The 14,466-nt window shown below is 41.9% G+C and overlaps 1 protein-coding gene across 1 annotated transcript; it reads left to right on the top strand.

Annotated features, from left to right (window-relative positions):
- Positions 1 to 1,747: 1,747 nt before the first annotated feature.
- Positions 1,748 to 11,667, top strand: LOC140901160 (acidic mammalian chitinase). Its single transcript, XM_073319496.2, has 11 exons — positions 1,748 to 1,796; positions 2,378 to 2,433; positions 2,858 to 2,887; positions 4,166 to 4,367; positions 5,522 to 5,578; positions 8,005 to 8,170; positions 8,441 to 8,565; positions 9,018 to 9,141; positions 9,290 to 9,472; positions 9,931 to 10,047; positions 10,811 to 11,667. Exons 2-11 carry the CDS (start codon positions 2,418 to 2,420, stop codon positions 10,943 to 10,945), a joined length of 1,155 nt encoding a protein of 384 aa, XP_073175597.2. The 5' UTR covers positions 1,748 to 1,796; positions 2,378 to 2,417; the 3' UTR covers positions 10,946 to 11,667.
- The last annotated feature ends 2,799 nt before the right edge of the window (positions 11,668 to 14,466 follow it).

The following is a 14,466-nucleotide window of genomic DNA, read 5'->3' as shown; positions in this document are numbered from 1 at the left end:
CACTGGTAACCTCCCTCCAACTTGACAGTTCACCTTTCAGTAGGACCCGTTGTAGTCTCCCCTTTAACCAATTCCCTATCCACCTTTCAATTTTCCTATTGATGCCCATCTTATCCAATTTAACTAATAATTCCCCATGTGGCACAGTATCAAACGCCTTACTAAAATCTAAGTAAATTAGATCCACTGCGTTTCCTTTATCTAAAAAATCTGTTACTCTCTCAAAGAAGGAGATCAGGTTGGTTTGGCACGATCTACCTTTTGTAAAACCATGTTGTATTTTGTCCCATTTACCATTGACTTCGATGTCCTTAACTACCTTCTCCTTCAAAATTTTTTCCAAGACCTTGCATACTACAGATGTCAAACTAACAGGCCTATAATTACTTGGATCACTTTTTTTCCCTTTCTTAAAAATAGGAACTATGTTAGCAATTCTCCAATCATACGGTACAACCCCTGAGTTTACAGATTCATTAAAAATTCTTGCTAATGGGCTTGCAATTTCTTGTGCCAACTCTTTTAATATTCTTGGATGAAGATTATCTGGGCCCCCTGATTTAGTCCCATTAAGCTGTTTGAGTTTCGCTTCTACCTCAGATATGGTGATGTCTACCTCCATATCCTCATTCCCATTTATCATGCTACCATTATCCCTAAGATCCTCTTTAGTCTTATTAAAGACTGAGGCAAAGTATTTGTTTAGATATTGGGCCATGCCTAGATTATCCTTGACCTCCACTCCATCCTCAGTTTTTAGCGGTCCCACTTCTTCTTTCTTTGTTTTCTTCCTATTTATATGACTATAGAACCTTTTACTATTGGTTTTAATTCCCTTTGCAAGGTCCAACTCTACTTGACTTTTAGCCTGTCTCACTTTATCCCTACATATTCTGACCTCAATAAGGTAGCTTTCCTTACTGATCCCTCCCTTCTTCCACTCCCTATATGCTTTCTGCTTTTTCTTAATTACCTCTCTAAGATGCTTGCTCATCCAGCTTGGTCTACAACTCCTGCCTATGAATTTTTTTCCCTTTCTTGGGATGCAGGCTTCCGATAGCTTCTGCAGCTTTAATTTAAAATAATCCCAGGCCTCCTCTACCTTTAAACCCATAAGATGAATATCAGGACAAACTTCATGCCACTCTACTTCTGTAAATGGAAGGAGGCAGAAAATTAGTAACTGGGGCACTTAACCAACAAGGGATGAGAGCAAGTGGCAAGACATACATTTCCATTCTGCCTCTCTTTCTCTGTCTTGTCTGTTTATACAGTGGTTTCTAGGGCAGAGACTCTCTCTTGCTATACGCCCAGCACAATCAGTTAAGCCTTTAATTGTTATGGTAATATTTAATAATAGTAATTAATGCATGGATAAAAGTGCAAAATAATGGCACCATGGTACATTGCACGACACTCTGTGATGCCTGGCGAGCGCTCTATGCTGAATTATGCAATGTAAAAGTGGTGGAGGAGTGAGTGGGCCACTGACTGGCCTGGTAAATGGGGTAAAATTAATTGGAACTGCTGCTCTTACCTAAGCTGGTGACTTCTTTAGAACAAGTTTTACCAGCTGCCTTTTTATGGCGCAATTCTGTTATGGTTATTTCCTGAAAACATTGGTCTGATCATGGGGTTTATGAGGGAAAAATGCAGGAAGTGGGGAGTTAACAAATGCGAGCTCAGTATGTATATTTGTATGGGAGTGGATATCCTTCCTGTATATATAATAGGCAGAGGTAGGCAACAGAAAGAAGCAGGTAGCTACCCTGGGTTATGCTGCAGGGATTTGCCAGGTCAGTGGTTGTATGCAGGTCATATCAAGGAGGGGTTCATTTAATTTTAGCTTTGTTTTGTGAGTTGAATTGTAAGTTGTGGCAACAGGTCTAAGTTGGGGATACAGGAGACTCTGGAAAGGTAACTTAAAATGCATGATTTATTTTATAGGTTTGGTTTTAAAAAGATTTTTTGCCAAGTGCATTGAGAAAGTATGTGTCTTATAATCGCACGTTATACGCTTGCTTTTATGTGTGCATAGCTGCTGCAGTTATTCCCATGTGTTTTTAAACTATTGTTAGCAGAGCACTAATATTTGTTCTTCCCTGTTTCAGTCCTATCTGCACTAGGACCACATTCTAAAATTTTACTTCATTGTTATGTCCAGTTCAGCTCCAACAGAGGGGACAACATTGGGAGCAGTTGTACTGGGGATCACTGGAATTTCAGCTGCTGGGTCACCTAGACTTATACAGTATTGAGAAGAGTTGCATCAAACATGGGCAGCTGCCTGGACCCCTGTCTACCCTGCAACTTCCACTGTTGGTCCCATGTTTCCTATACAAGTCTTTTTTTTTTTTTTCCCCCTTCCCATTTATAGGTAATTCCTGAAGCCAAAATCTGAAGCTGAGGTGGGGAAGATGCTGCTATGGGCTGGTGAGTAAATCTGATCCCTTCCCAGTGACACTTTAACCATTACAGTTGGGGAATCCTTACCCAGGAATTGAAAGCTGTGGATGAGACTCAAACAAATCTGTTGCCTTTCTAACGTGTTATGCAGGAGGTCAGACTAGATTTTCTAATGGCCCCTTCTGGCCTTCAAAATCTATGAAACAGCAGCATCCTACATGGGAATGTTTCAGCAAAGACTTTGCTCTAATGGATTTTGGCTACCTTATGCCTAATGGGTAAGATTCACCCACATGCAGAAGGCCTATGCAGCACTTTGAGGGCGCGAATGGGGGTTTAAATGGTGCTGGCCCCTCTGCGCAGGAATGAATTTCACCCTAAGTGAATGGGTGCCAAAAGTACAAAGTACCAGACTGACTTATTTTCTAATGCATTTTCATTTGGTTTGCAGGCTTGGCCATTCTTGTGCAGCTGCACCTGGGTAAGAATGTCTTGTTCCCTGTTTAGGTGTCTGGGGGCCGATAATATAAATAGAGACAATGGGTCAAATCCCCAAGTCCCTGTTCAGTTTTCACCCATTCCTATTACAGGCAAATCTGTCACTGAAGTTCATGAGAATTTTGCCTAAGTGAAGACTGATGACATGATAATCCTCTCCCAATGGTGCAACTCCATTGCCTTCGAAGGAGCTACTCCTGATTTACACCAGTGCGAGAGTAAAATCAGGCGCTGAATATGGACTTTAGGACTGGCAAAGGATGAGAAAGTGTTACATAGTCTTGACAAGGGGAGGGGAAGCTTTATACTAACCTGGTGTTTCCACATGGAACGAACATATGTATAACTTAGGGCAACTTTGAATGCATCCGATGAAGTGAGCTGTAGCTCACGAAAGCTTATGCTCAAATAAATTTGTTAGTCTGTAAGGTGCCACAAGTCCTCCTTTTCTTTTTGCGGATACCGACTAACACGGCTGCTACTCTGAAACCTGTCATTAGGGCAACTGGTGTATGTTTTACTTGTTGGACTCACATGAGGCCCTTTATTGAATTATATATGATCTAAAACAAGGGTGCTGGTGCTGGGGGTGTTGCCATACCCCTGGCTTGAAATAGTAATAACAACCCAAATACATGGCTTCCATGGTTTCCACCATCAGCACCCCCACTATAAAAATTGTTCCAGCACCCCGATCTAATGTGAAAATGATGTCATTTGTCTATATTGCCAGCCACACACACCTGTAATAGATAAAGTTCCAGATGTCATATTGTCTATGAGGATGAAACATGTGTGTCCTTTCCACTACATTGTCTGCCGTGAACTGGGAAGCAAGAGAACCATGCAGAAGCACTGATGGGAATCTGGAGTACTGACTCCATTTATAGTTTGGTGCTTAGTAGCCAAGGAATGTTGGGCCAGATTTTTAAAGGTATTTAAGCCAGTGCCTAAAGATGTAGAGAGGTGTCTGACTTCCTGGGAGCTGGGTGCTTTGGAGCTTTTGAAAATCTTACTAGGCACTTAAATATCTTTAAAAAGTCTGCCCCCCACATAGGGATTTAAAGTTTACAGCCCTGAGACATCAGTCGTTAATACAGTATATACAGATGAGATCATGGCTCACGAATTCTAACCAGTTGATTGTGTAGCCATGCCATGTTTGGGGTGGCCGTCAGCCCATGAGATTCCTAGATTTATCCCACCTATGACGTATTACTAACACACCGGTGCCACTGTTTGTTCTTTTTTTTTTAACCAGGCTCTGCCTACAAACTTATGTGCTACTTTACTAACTGGTCTCAGTACAGGACAGGACCGGCCAAGTACACTCCAGAAAATGTGGACCCCCTCCTGTGTACCCACTTGATCTATGCTTTTGCTGGGATGAATAACCATAAGATCACCACTGTGGAATGGAATGATGAAACCCTCTACAGGCAGTTCAATGCCCTAAAAGAGAAGTAAGTAACGTCTAATGTGTAGAGGATTTTAAAAACTAGTTCATTTAAAGGTGACCTATAAATGAATAACATGGGGTTTTGTGCCCCTTTTTGCTTCCTTGTGTTTCAGGTTTTTTTTCCTGCTTGTTTTTTATTCTTAGAAATAACCAGGATGTCAAAATCATATTTTCCCTTAGTTTTTAGTTGAAGGACTTTTGAGTGTCTCAGAAATGTGGATTGGGAAATGTGTTTGCAAAATCCTTTTCTTAAAAAGAACATTTAGTTAAAGCAGCTATTAGTAAAAACAAACCAAATCCAGAGTTTTATACAGTCTAAGTACAAATAATTTTCCCTACCAATTAAAAAATAAGTCTTCCCTGGTATCTTTCATGTTATAACCCTGCTAGTTCACCGGCTGTGCAAAGAGTTTCCTAGGATAGACAAGGTCTGAATAAAAAGAACAATCAGGGCCCCAACAACCAAGAAAAAACAAACAAAACCAATCAAAATGTAAACCTTTTCCAAGAGTTTTGGTCTTTGTTCATCAACAAGTAGCAAAACAGGAAGTAAATGGGTTGTTTTCTTTACAGTTCACTTGATAATTGTTGTTTAAAATTCTGCTTAAGGCAGGTTTAGATTATTCTGGTTGCCTCATCATACCATGAAGAAACAGTTAGTCTCTAAGGTGCCACAAGTACTCCTTTTCTTTTTGCGAATACAGACTAACACGGCTGTTACTCTGAAACCTGTCAAGTAAACAGAGAGAGGTTTGCTCTGCAAAATTTAGAACTGGGTTTGCATTGCAACCCTCACCAACACCAAAGAGGTGTTCAAATCAGGAGTTCCAGAAAGGCCCTTATTATGATATTCAGATCCAAACTTCAATTCCTCAGAAATTTAGGAGGGGCTTTTTGAGTTTCTGGCCTTTGTTCGAACCCATCTCTAGATGTATCGGTGTTGAATCAGTTTCATGCCAGTAGACTTCAGTGTCATGAGCAAAGGATAATGGGCAAGGTTCTGACCTCAGTCAGAGGGGTGTAAACTTGGAATAACTCCACTAAGGAGGTGTGAATAGAGAAGATTGTTTAAAAGCTGACAATAGATTTTAAAAATAAATAAATAATCATCTTTATTGACTTAATTCCCCCCCCCCAATACTTTTTCCTGCTTTCTAGAAATAAGAAACTTGTCACGCTCCTGGCTGTTGGAGGTGGAAACTTTGGTACTCAAAAGTAAGAACTTTTCCCTTCATTTTTTAAGATGGTGTTGGTGACGGCAAGGAAGAGGGTCCTATATTCCTTTAACAGTTGTATTGACTGTTAATGAAGACAGTGGCAATCAAAATGAGAAAGTATAACGCACAATGTGGGATAGAGGACATGGGTTACAGTAGTAATAACAACAATAATAATAATGCTTAGCTCATTGGAAAATGTCAAAACGTTTTACAAAGGAGGTCAGTATCATTATTCCCATTGTACAGATGGGGAAACTGAGACACAGAACCATGAAGTGACTTGCTCAAGGTCACACAACAGAACAATGGTAGAGTCAGGAATAGAACCCCAGCTCTTCTGAGTCCCAATCCAGTGCTTTATCCATAAGAGCATATGATTTCTTACTGCATGAAGAGGAAGGCTGATTGGCTGGACAGAACATTGGGCTGGGACTCAGATTTGGGTTCTATTCCCAGCTCCGCCTCTAACTTGCTATGTGATCTTGGGCAAGTCACTTCCTTCTCTGTGCCTCGGTTTCCCTTAACACCCTGGTTTTGTCTTGTCTATTTGGATTGTAAACTCTTTGGGGCAATGACTGACTTTTACTATGTGTTTATACAGTGCCCAGTACAATGGAGCACCAGTTTTGAGCCTCTAGGTGATACTGCAACACAAATAATAATAATTATTATTCCAGAGTCTAGATAATGGGATATATTTGGACTTGGCCAAATTTGATATATTTTTAAAAATAATTTTGATGGATAACATTAATGTTTATTTCTAAGAATTTTTAAATTTAAATTTTTAAAGTTGCATGAAATTATGGGGGGATGTCAAACAATTATTTAATGACTGTAAATGCTGAGATTCAAAATGTTAAAGCTTTATTAACTCTTAAAATACAAATTGTCAACATCACATGTCCTTATATCAACAAGTCATACCTGTTTGGACTATTCATTGGCTAGTACATTTGTAAGAAACCTAATTCAGAAGTCTAAAGCACTGGATTTTGACTCTAAGAAGTTGTCGGGCAGCATTTTTCTTACTTGGTCTATCTGTAAATTTTTATTATTATTGCTGGAAACATTTTTTTATCAGTTTGTGTGTGTATGGTGAAATCATAAGAACATAAGAATGGCCATACTGGGTCAGACCAGTGGTCTGCCTAGCCCAGTATCCTGTCTTCCGCCTGTGACCAGTGCCAAATGTTTCAGAAGAATGAACAGAACAAGGCAATTATTGGATGATCCATCCCTTGCTGTCCAGTCCCAGCTTCTGGCAGTCAGAGATTTAGGGACATACAGAGCATGGGATTGCATCCCTGACCATCTTGGCTAATAGCTGTTGATGGACCTATCTTTCATGAACGTATCTAATTCTTTTTTGAACCCAGATATATTTATAGCCTTCACAACATCTCCTGGCAATGCGTTCCGCAGGTTGACTGTGCGTTGTGCGAAGAAGTGCTTCCTTATGTTAATTTAAAGCTGCTGTCTATTCATTTCCATGGATGATCCCTAGTTCTTGTGCCATGTTAAGGGGTAAATAACACTTCCCTATTCACTTTCTCCAAATCATTCACGATTTTATAGACCTCTATATCCCCCTAAGTCTTCTCTTTTCTAAGATGAACAGTCCCCGTCTTTTTAATCTCTCCTCGTATGGATGCTGTTCCATACCCCAAATCAGTTTTGTTTCCCTTCTCTGTACCTTTTCCAATTCTAATGCATCTCTTTTGAGATGGGGTGACCAGATCTGCACGCAGTATTTAAGGTATGAGCGTACTTTGTGTACTGACATTTTTCTGATTTAAAACTGAATCCTTCCAAGCCTGGATATATCTAAAGCCTATTGAATTCAATAGACAGATTCTCGTTAACTTCAGCAGGCTTTGGATCATGTGCTATGGGATAAATCCTACAAGGTGCTGAGCCCCTATCCAGCAAAGCACCTAAGCATGTGCATAACTTTAAGTATGTGAGCAGTGCAATTGACTTCACGGGGACTACTCCTGGACTTAAAGCTGGGCTTTGCTGGACTGGGGTCTGGGGGCTCAGCACATGATCGAGCCTTATGCTTAGACCTCTGTTTTGTTAGTAATTGATGGTTAGATGATGAAAAGAGGAGGTAATGTTGCAACGATGTGGAGGGGGAAGAGATGAAGGGAAAAGGTTTAGAGAAGAGAAATCTGATTACAAAAACAATAATGAAAAGCATTAGACATCAGCAGAGAGATAAGGCTGTTGAGATAATAGATGGTATGATGGAAACTATGGGCCAGGTCCTCAGCTGGCGGAAAACAACATAACACCATTGAAATCAGTGGCACTACCTTGATTTACACCAGCTCAGAATCTGGCCATCTGGAAAGACTGGAGGACCAAAGGCGGGTGGGGCTAATAATGCAATCGTCAGACAAAAATGATTTCTTCCAGATTTACTGCCATGGTTTCCTCGCCTGCTAATCGTAAAACATTCATCAATTCAGTGACTGATTTTCTCCGCAAGTATAAGTTTGATGGGCTAGATCTCGACTGGGAATATCCTGGTTCCAGGGGAAGCCCTCCAGAGGACAAGCATCGCTTCACCATTTTAGTTCAGGTACAGGAGTACAGTCGATAGCCTGATCCAAAGCTCATCAAAGTCATTGAAATGTTTTAGTTAATTGCTGACGTGTAATCCTGTAACTTGTTAGTTGTGCCTGAAAAGTGCTTATTTTGACATGAGATAAAGGGTGATCACAGACAACATTAGGGGTATTCAAATTATTTGCAGACGTTTGCAAATTTTAAAAAAGGCCTAATTCCCATTAGATTGTTCTTTATCTCAAGTGAACAAGACTGACCGTTGCTCTTTGTTTTATACTTGCAGGAAATGGTAGCAGCTTTTGTTGAAGAAGGACAAAGAACAGGACGTGCAAGGCTATTGGTTTCAGCAGCTGTGTCTTCCAGTAAAGACACCATGGATGCTGGATATGAAGTTGCTGCACTGGGGAGGTAAGTCAAAATGATTTCTGCAAGATGGCTAGCGAGAACATAAGGAAAAGTCTGTGCATTGTAGGGTCTGTTGGCTTGACTTTGGATGTAGTCCCAGTAGATGTCGTTAGGTAATAATCCTGAAAGTTTGTCTGTCTTGCTCTTCTTTTCTATCCACATTAAAGAATAATCCAATGAAATCAATCCCAGGGTTAATTCGGATCCTAGTCCAATTTTATCCAAACCACCAAAGTTTGGGAGCTTGGAGAAAAGGTTTCAGTTTAGATCGCTCTCTACATCAAATGTTGTTATCCAATATCTAAGGATGATCCTGAAGGACTTACCATCTTTAACACAATCTAGCTTGTCTTGTACTTCTTTAGTCTGGTGTTCTTAAGCCCTTCAGAGTGAAGAGGTCTTAGTCTTTTAGGAAATGGATTCCTTACTGTGGCATTTGTTTTGTTTGTATTTAGGAGTCTTGATTTTATCAATGTGATGACCTACGACTTCCATGGAAGTTGGGCGTCTGTCACGGGACACAACAGCCCCTTGCACAAGGGCTCGGATGACTATGACAAAGTTCCTTTCTACAACTGTGTAAGAAAACAAATAACAATACAGGGCTAGATCCAAGGACCATTGAAGTCAATAGGAATCTTTCCACCAACTTCAATGGATCAGGCCCAGGGTTTGGTATTTGTCTGGGGTGAAAGTCATGTTACTGTGAAGGGTTTTCTTCCTACAGGAATATGCTATGAAATACTGGCAGGATAATGGTGCTCCAGCTGAGAAACTCATTATGGGATTCCCAACGTATGGACGAACTTTCAAGCTTTCTACTACGAATACTGGGGTTGGTGCTCCAGCCTCCGGGGGTGGGTCTCCTGGGGTGTATACCCGTGAATCTGGCATCTTGGCTTACTTTGAGGTAAGCATTTCAAGCAAGTTATATCTATCGCTGGTTCTTCCATGGCCCCCTATTACTGTAGTGTCTGAGCACCTATCTTTAATGTATTTGTCCTCCTGACCACCCTGTGAGGCAGGGCAGGGAGATTATGCCTGTTTTATAGATTGGAAACTGAGGCACAGAGAGATTTGCCTGAGGTCACACCGGGGAGTCTGTGGTGGAGCAGGGATTTGAACCTGGGTCCCAAGCCAGTGTGCTAACCACTGTACCATTCTTCCTCCATACAAGATTTCTAGAGCAAACTTGCTTTTTTATTTGTTTATACTTTTCTTGTATGTGACAAACATTTGTTGTAATGGACAGGACTATAGATTGCTTAAGTCATCTCTTCCCCCCCAAACTTTCTGTTTAAACTTAGAATGTGTCCTCATATGTAGTGAATCTGGCTCACTGGCCGTTACTGACTTTCATTTACACAGGTTTGCACGTTCTTAAAAGGAGCCACCACCAGCTGGATTGAAGCGCAGAAGGTCCCATATGCCTTCAAAGACAGAGAGTGGGTCGGATATGACAATGTGAGGAGCTTTGAGATCAAGGTGGGTTCTTGTCATTTTCACAAGATCCTCATTAGAAAGCCTTGGAAACAGGAACATATAAGTGTCCCTTAGTGGATGAGACAATGCCAACTTCCGGGCAGGGGCACGGGGCCAAATCCTCAGACGATGTAAATCAGTGTGGCCCCCTAGAAAGTCAGTGGAATGATGCCAACCTACACCAGCTTGGGATGTAGCCCTCTGAGCAGACCTTGTTAGGAATGGAGTGGTAGGGCTCATGAGGAAGAAGACTCAGAGCTCAAGTGGAGACATTACGTTTCTTCCTAAAGTTTATATAATTGAAATCGCACTAAAATACTATAGAAACCTCTCCAGAGAAAGGAATTTATTTCAAGGCCTGCACTGTGATTGGTTAGACAGGCACAACTGGAAATAACAGGAGCTTTGAGTACGTTTCACCTGTTCTTAGCAATCCCAAGTGGCTCCACCACACAAGGATGATCCTACATATGTTTCACTGAAGTCTGCTTGGCACATTCTTGCTGCACTGGGCACATATGGTGCTGCGCTGCACGCTGTACTGTAAGTGTATTTGTGTGGGCCACTTTATTGCCTAGCAGATGCTGTGCTTCCTCTGAAACAATTTCTGGTTACCTGGTGTCAATGGAGGCAAAGTTAGAGATACAAAAGACCTCATCTGAGCCACCCCCCTCCCAATTCAGTATTGTTCCCTAAGGCACATTACTACATGCCAGTTTTAAATAGCAGTGGACGTTGCACATAGCTGTCTGTTCTTTTTCTGCAGACCCAGTTCCTGAAGGAGAAGCGCTACGGAGGAGCCATGGTTTGGGCTCTTGGCATGGATGATTTCACTGGCTCTTTCTGTGGTGCAGGAGCCAACCCTCTTGTAGGGAAGCTGAAGGTTCTCCTTGGAAACTGAGAGCCAAATCGTTGGACAAGAAAGGAGCATAGCAGGGAGGGAAACATCATATTTATTGTCCAGGGACCTGATCCAATATCTACTGAAGTCAAGGGGAGTTTTTCTATTGGATCAGGCCATAGTTGCAGAAACGACTAAACTCTGTTTTTCCTAATCTGCTTTTTTTGGATTCAAACACCTGTAAATAAATCTTGTGCTGACAAAGCTGCCACAGTGTACCATGATGCAAGGGCCAAGCTGACATTCTGGCTGTGGAGCAGAAGTTACTGCATTCAGTCTGGTCCTTCAGACCCATTCCATATGCTGTCATAGTATATGTATGAACCCTCTCACAAAACACCAGAGAGAATTCTAATTATGTATAAAATATACCAAGAGAGACCTAGCTCCAAACCCCTTTGTCCCCAAACCTCCAAACTCTGGTGAAATTCTACATTTAGATCTAGCCCATATCTCTGTAGTGGGTCAAACCAAAACTATCAACAGTCCAGAAATTTGGAATATCCAGAGGTGGGACCATGTTCCAGAAAGAGTTCAGATCCAGGCTTTCAGCAGATCACATAGTCTGGCTATTCCATTTCAGTACTGCGTTGATTCTGAATCTTGGGATTACATAAAATATGCTGTCCATGTTTTGCTTTAGAACCGCGATGTAATGTGTCTCAAAATGCTGTAGTATTCCTATAGTAAGCACTCTTGGAGTCCCTTCCTTTATAAATAAATGCAACCAAAAGCAAGAAAGTATTGCCTTATTCATGATAGTGTTTTGCTTTGTGTTTGCGGCACCATATGAATTCCCTTCAGTTTTCCTTCCAACATCACAAAGACGAGCTATTTTATGATTTCATCAGTGCCTATTGCAGGGTGTCTTGCACCTTCCTCTGAAACACCTGCTGTACTGGCCATTGTTGGGGACAGGATATTGGACTAGATGGGCCATTGCTCATGTCCGACTTTCACTTCCCAGGTGAACAGGTGTTGGGAGATCAAGTTCTCAAGCCCAAAGAGCATGAGTCATCTTTATGCAGCTGTAAAGCCAGCTGATTTGAATGAGAAACAATTATTCTGAAAAACAATTGGTTCCTTCCTCACCTGAAGGACACAACTAAGCCTAGTGTGGGGAGATAAGGGGCTAATGCTGGGATGAGCGATAGGTGAGAACAATGCTGCTGGACGGTTGGTGCTGTGTCCTGTCAGTCAGGAATAATAGCCTATGGGGAGAATGGAGAAGAATACATTGGGTTCATGAATATTACTGATACAATGCAAATTCCAGCCTTGCTTCTGTAGATATTTCTTCAGGGCTCTGTAGTGTTGTTAGCTTGGAAGAAAATCTGAGCGGCTGTTTAGCACACTACCTTGACTCTCAATGGCTGGCTAGCTCTTCTCCAGTGAATTCTTCAATCTTTTTCTAAAGCAAGTTCAAACACACAAGAGGCACCCTGGGCCTTTCAGATAAGAGCATTTTCACAGTGCTGGCATGGTGTCTGTGCCAAGGAGGAGTGGTTGATAGAGCAGGTAAGGGAGAGTCCAGTGGCTGTAGTGATTGGGCCATATGTAATCTCAACGTAATTGTTTACCTTGTTGAACTTGCATTAGTTCTTAGTATCTTGTGCATTATGGTGATACGGTATTGATCACCCCTCTATACAAAACCTTCAACTCTTTTTCTTATATAACTTGTTCAGTTACACATGTTCAGCACAAGCAAAGTAAGAGGCCAATAGGGGTACCGTTGCTTTGGGGCCCACACATCCCATACAAGTTCTGCAATTCATGGACCAGCTGTATATCCCTCTCCACTGGTAGGCAAAAGGGGAGGGACCAAATCACCAGTTGATACCTACTTTAGCAGAAGAAGTGGAGCGGGAGGAAAATGATGGCTTGATACCACCTTTCTGGCTACGTGGGGACAATATATCAGGCTGTTTTTTGATGATATTTGTCTGTTACATCTTATGTGATGTTTCTATCGGTGGTCAATTTATTATTATTTATTTTATTACTCTGATTTATAGAACTGCCACATATAAACCAGCAAATGTGGACCTATGCTTCTGTACCTATGTAACTTATGCCTTTGCCACCAAGAGCAACAATGAGATCGCTCCGTACGAATGGAACAATAATGTCCTCGGCCCATGGTTCAATGGTCAGTAACTCATAGTTCCTAAATCTCTGGGCCAGCTCCTCAGCTGGTGCGAACTGACATCGTTCCATTGGCTGTAATGGAGTGACGGTGATTTACACCAGCTGAGGATCTGCCCTTCTAGAAGGAAAAGCTTGATTTTTAAAAAAACAAACAGATGCCTTGCTCTCTCTAAATATATTTCATTGTTTTTCCTACTCTCTCCCACAGCAACAAGAAAATGGTCACCGTGCTAGCCATTGGAGGATGGAACGTTGGGACCCAGACGTGAGTTCCCTGAGTTGTGTGTGATGGCTAGGGATGGAAATGAACATTCTGGTGACACGTTGGTGATGGCTGTTGATGGTCCCCTGGTCAAGAGCAGAGCCGGAGCGGGTGGCGTTGATGGGGATAATGATAGCGAAAAGATAGGTGATGGAGGAAGAGGAGGATGGCTATGGTGATGAGGAGAGTCTAGGGGGATGAAGATTAGGATAGTGATGAATAAAAGAGTCTTCATGTGGCACTTAACATGTTCCAAAGATGAAATCTACCCCTGTCCAGAGGGCCAGCACCAAATAAGCCCTCTTTTTGGGGGCCTAAATGGGCTCAGGCTGGCTCTCTGCACAAAGGGAACTTTAAAGGTGATGACCATGGTGAAAGAGACACTTGTGAACCATGTGCAACTCTGATGACAGATGAAAATGATGGCAGAGACAATGAAAGGGAGGCTGACTTGGGCTGGGAAGGCAGGGAGCTGCATTTACAAAAGGGGTGACCAGGAAAATAGACAGAGGAGTTGCTGCTGATGAATAGTAGGGTTGGGAGTCAAAGTGAGGATGGTTTTCCAGTCTAACTAAGAAATCCGTTCTTCCCAGGTTCACTACCGTGGTGGCCACAGCCACTGTCAGCAAAACTTTCATCAACTCCGTCATTGGGTACCTCCATCAGTATGGGTTTGATGGGATCGACCTGGACTTTGAACATGTTCTAGGGACTCCCCCCCCCGAGGACAAGCATCGCTTCACCATCTTGGTCCAGGTGAGATGCCAGTGTTTATGTGCCTAAAATAATGGGGCTCTGCCTGGCAAGGGGCCTTTGAGTGAGGTAAATATTAAATAATAATAATGTCATCAATCCCTAGGGTTCTGAGGAAAGATTAAAGCTAAAAGAGTGTGTAATTTTAATTCCACAAGTCCCAAAGAAATCTAACACATTGAAATAAATACATCTAACTCTCTGGAAAGCTTTCTCCATTGAGAGAATACCTGAAAGATTTTATGTAGCTGACTTGGTACGTTCACTAGCTGAGTTATTCCCCTATGACAGTGAAGGCTCTCAGTAATGTGACCTGTGCACAAAATTTCCAGGTGAATTCCTGTAACTTTACTGA

Source organism: Lepidochelys kempii, chromosome 21, assembly GCF_965140285.1.
Source record: "Lepidochelys kempii isolate rLepKem1 chromosome 21, rLepKem1.hap1, whole genome shotgun sequence".
Lineage (NCBI taxonomy): Eukaryota > Metazoa > Chordata > Testudines > Cheloniidae > Lepidochelys > Lepidochelys kempii.
This window is presented reverse-complemented; position numbering and strand designations above follow the sequence as displayed.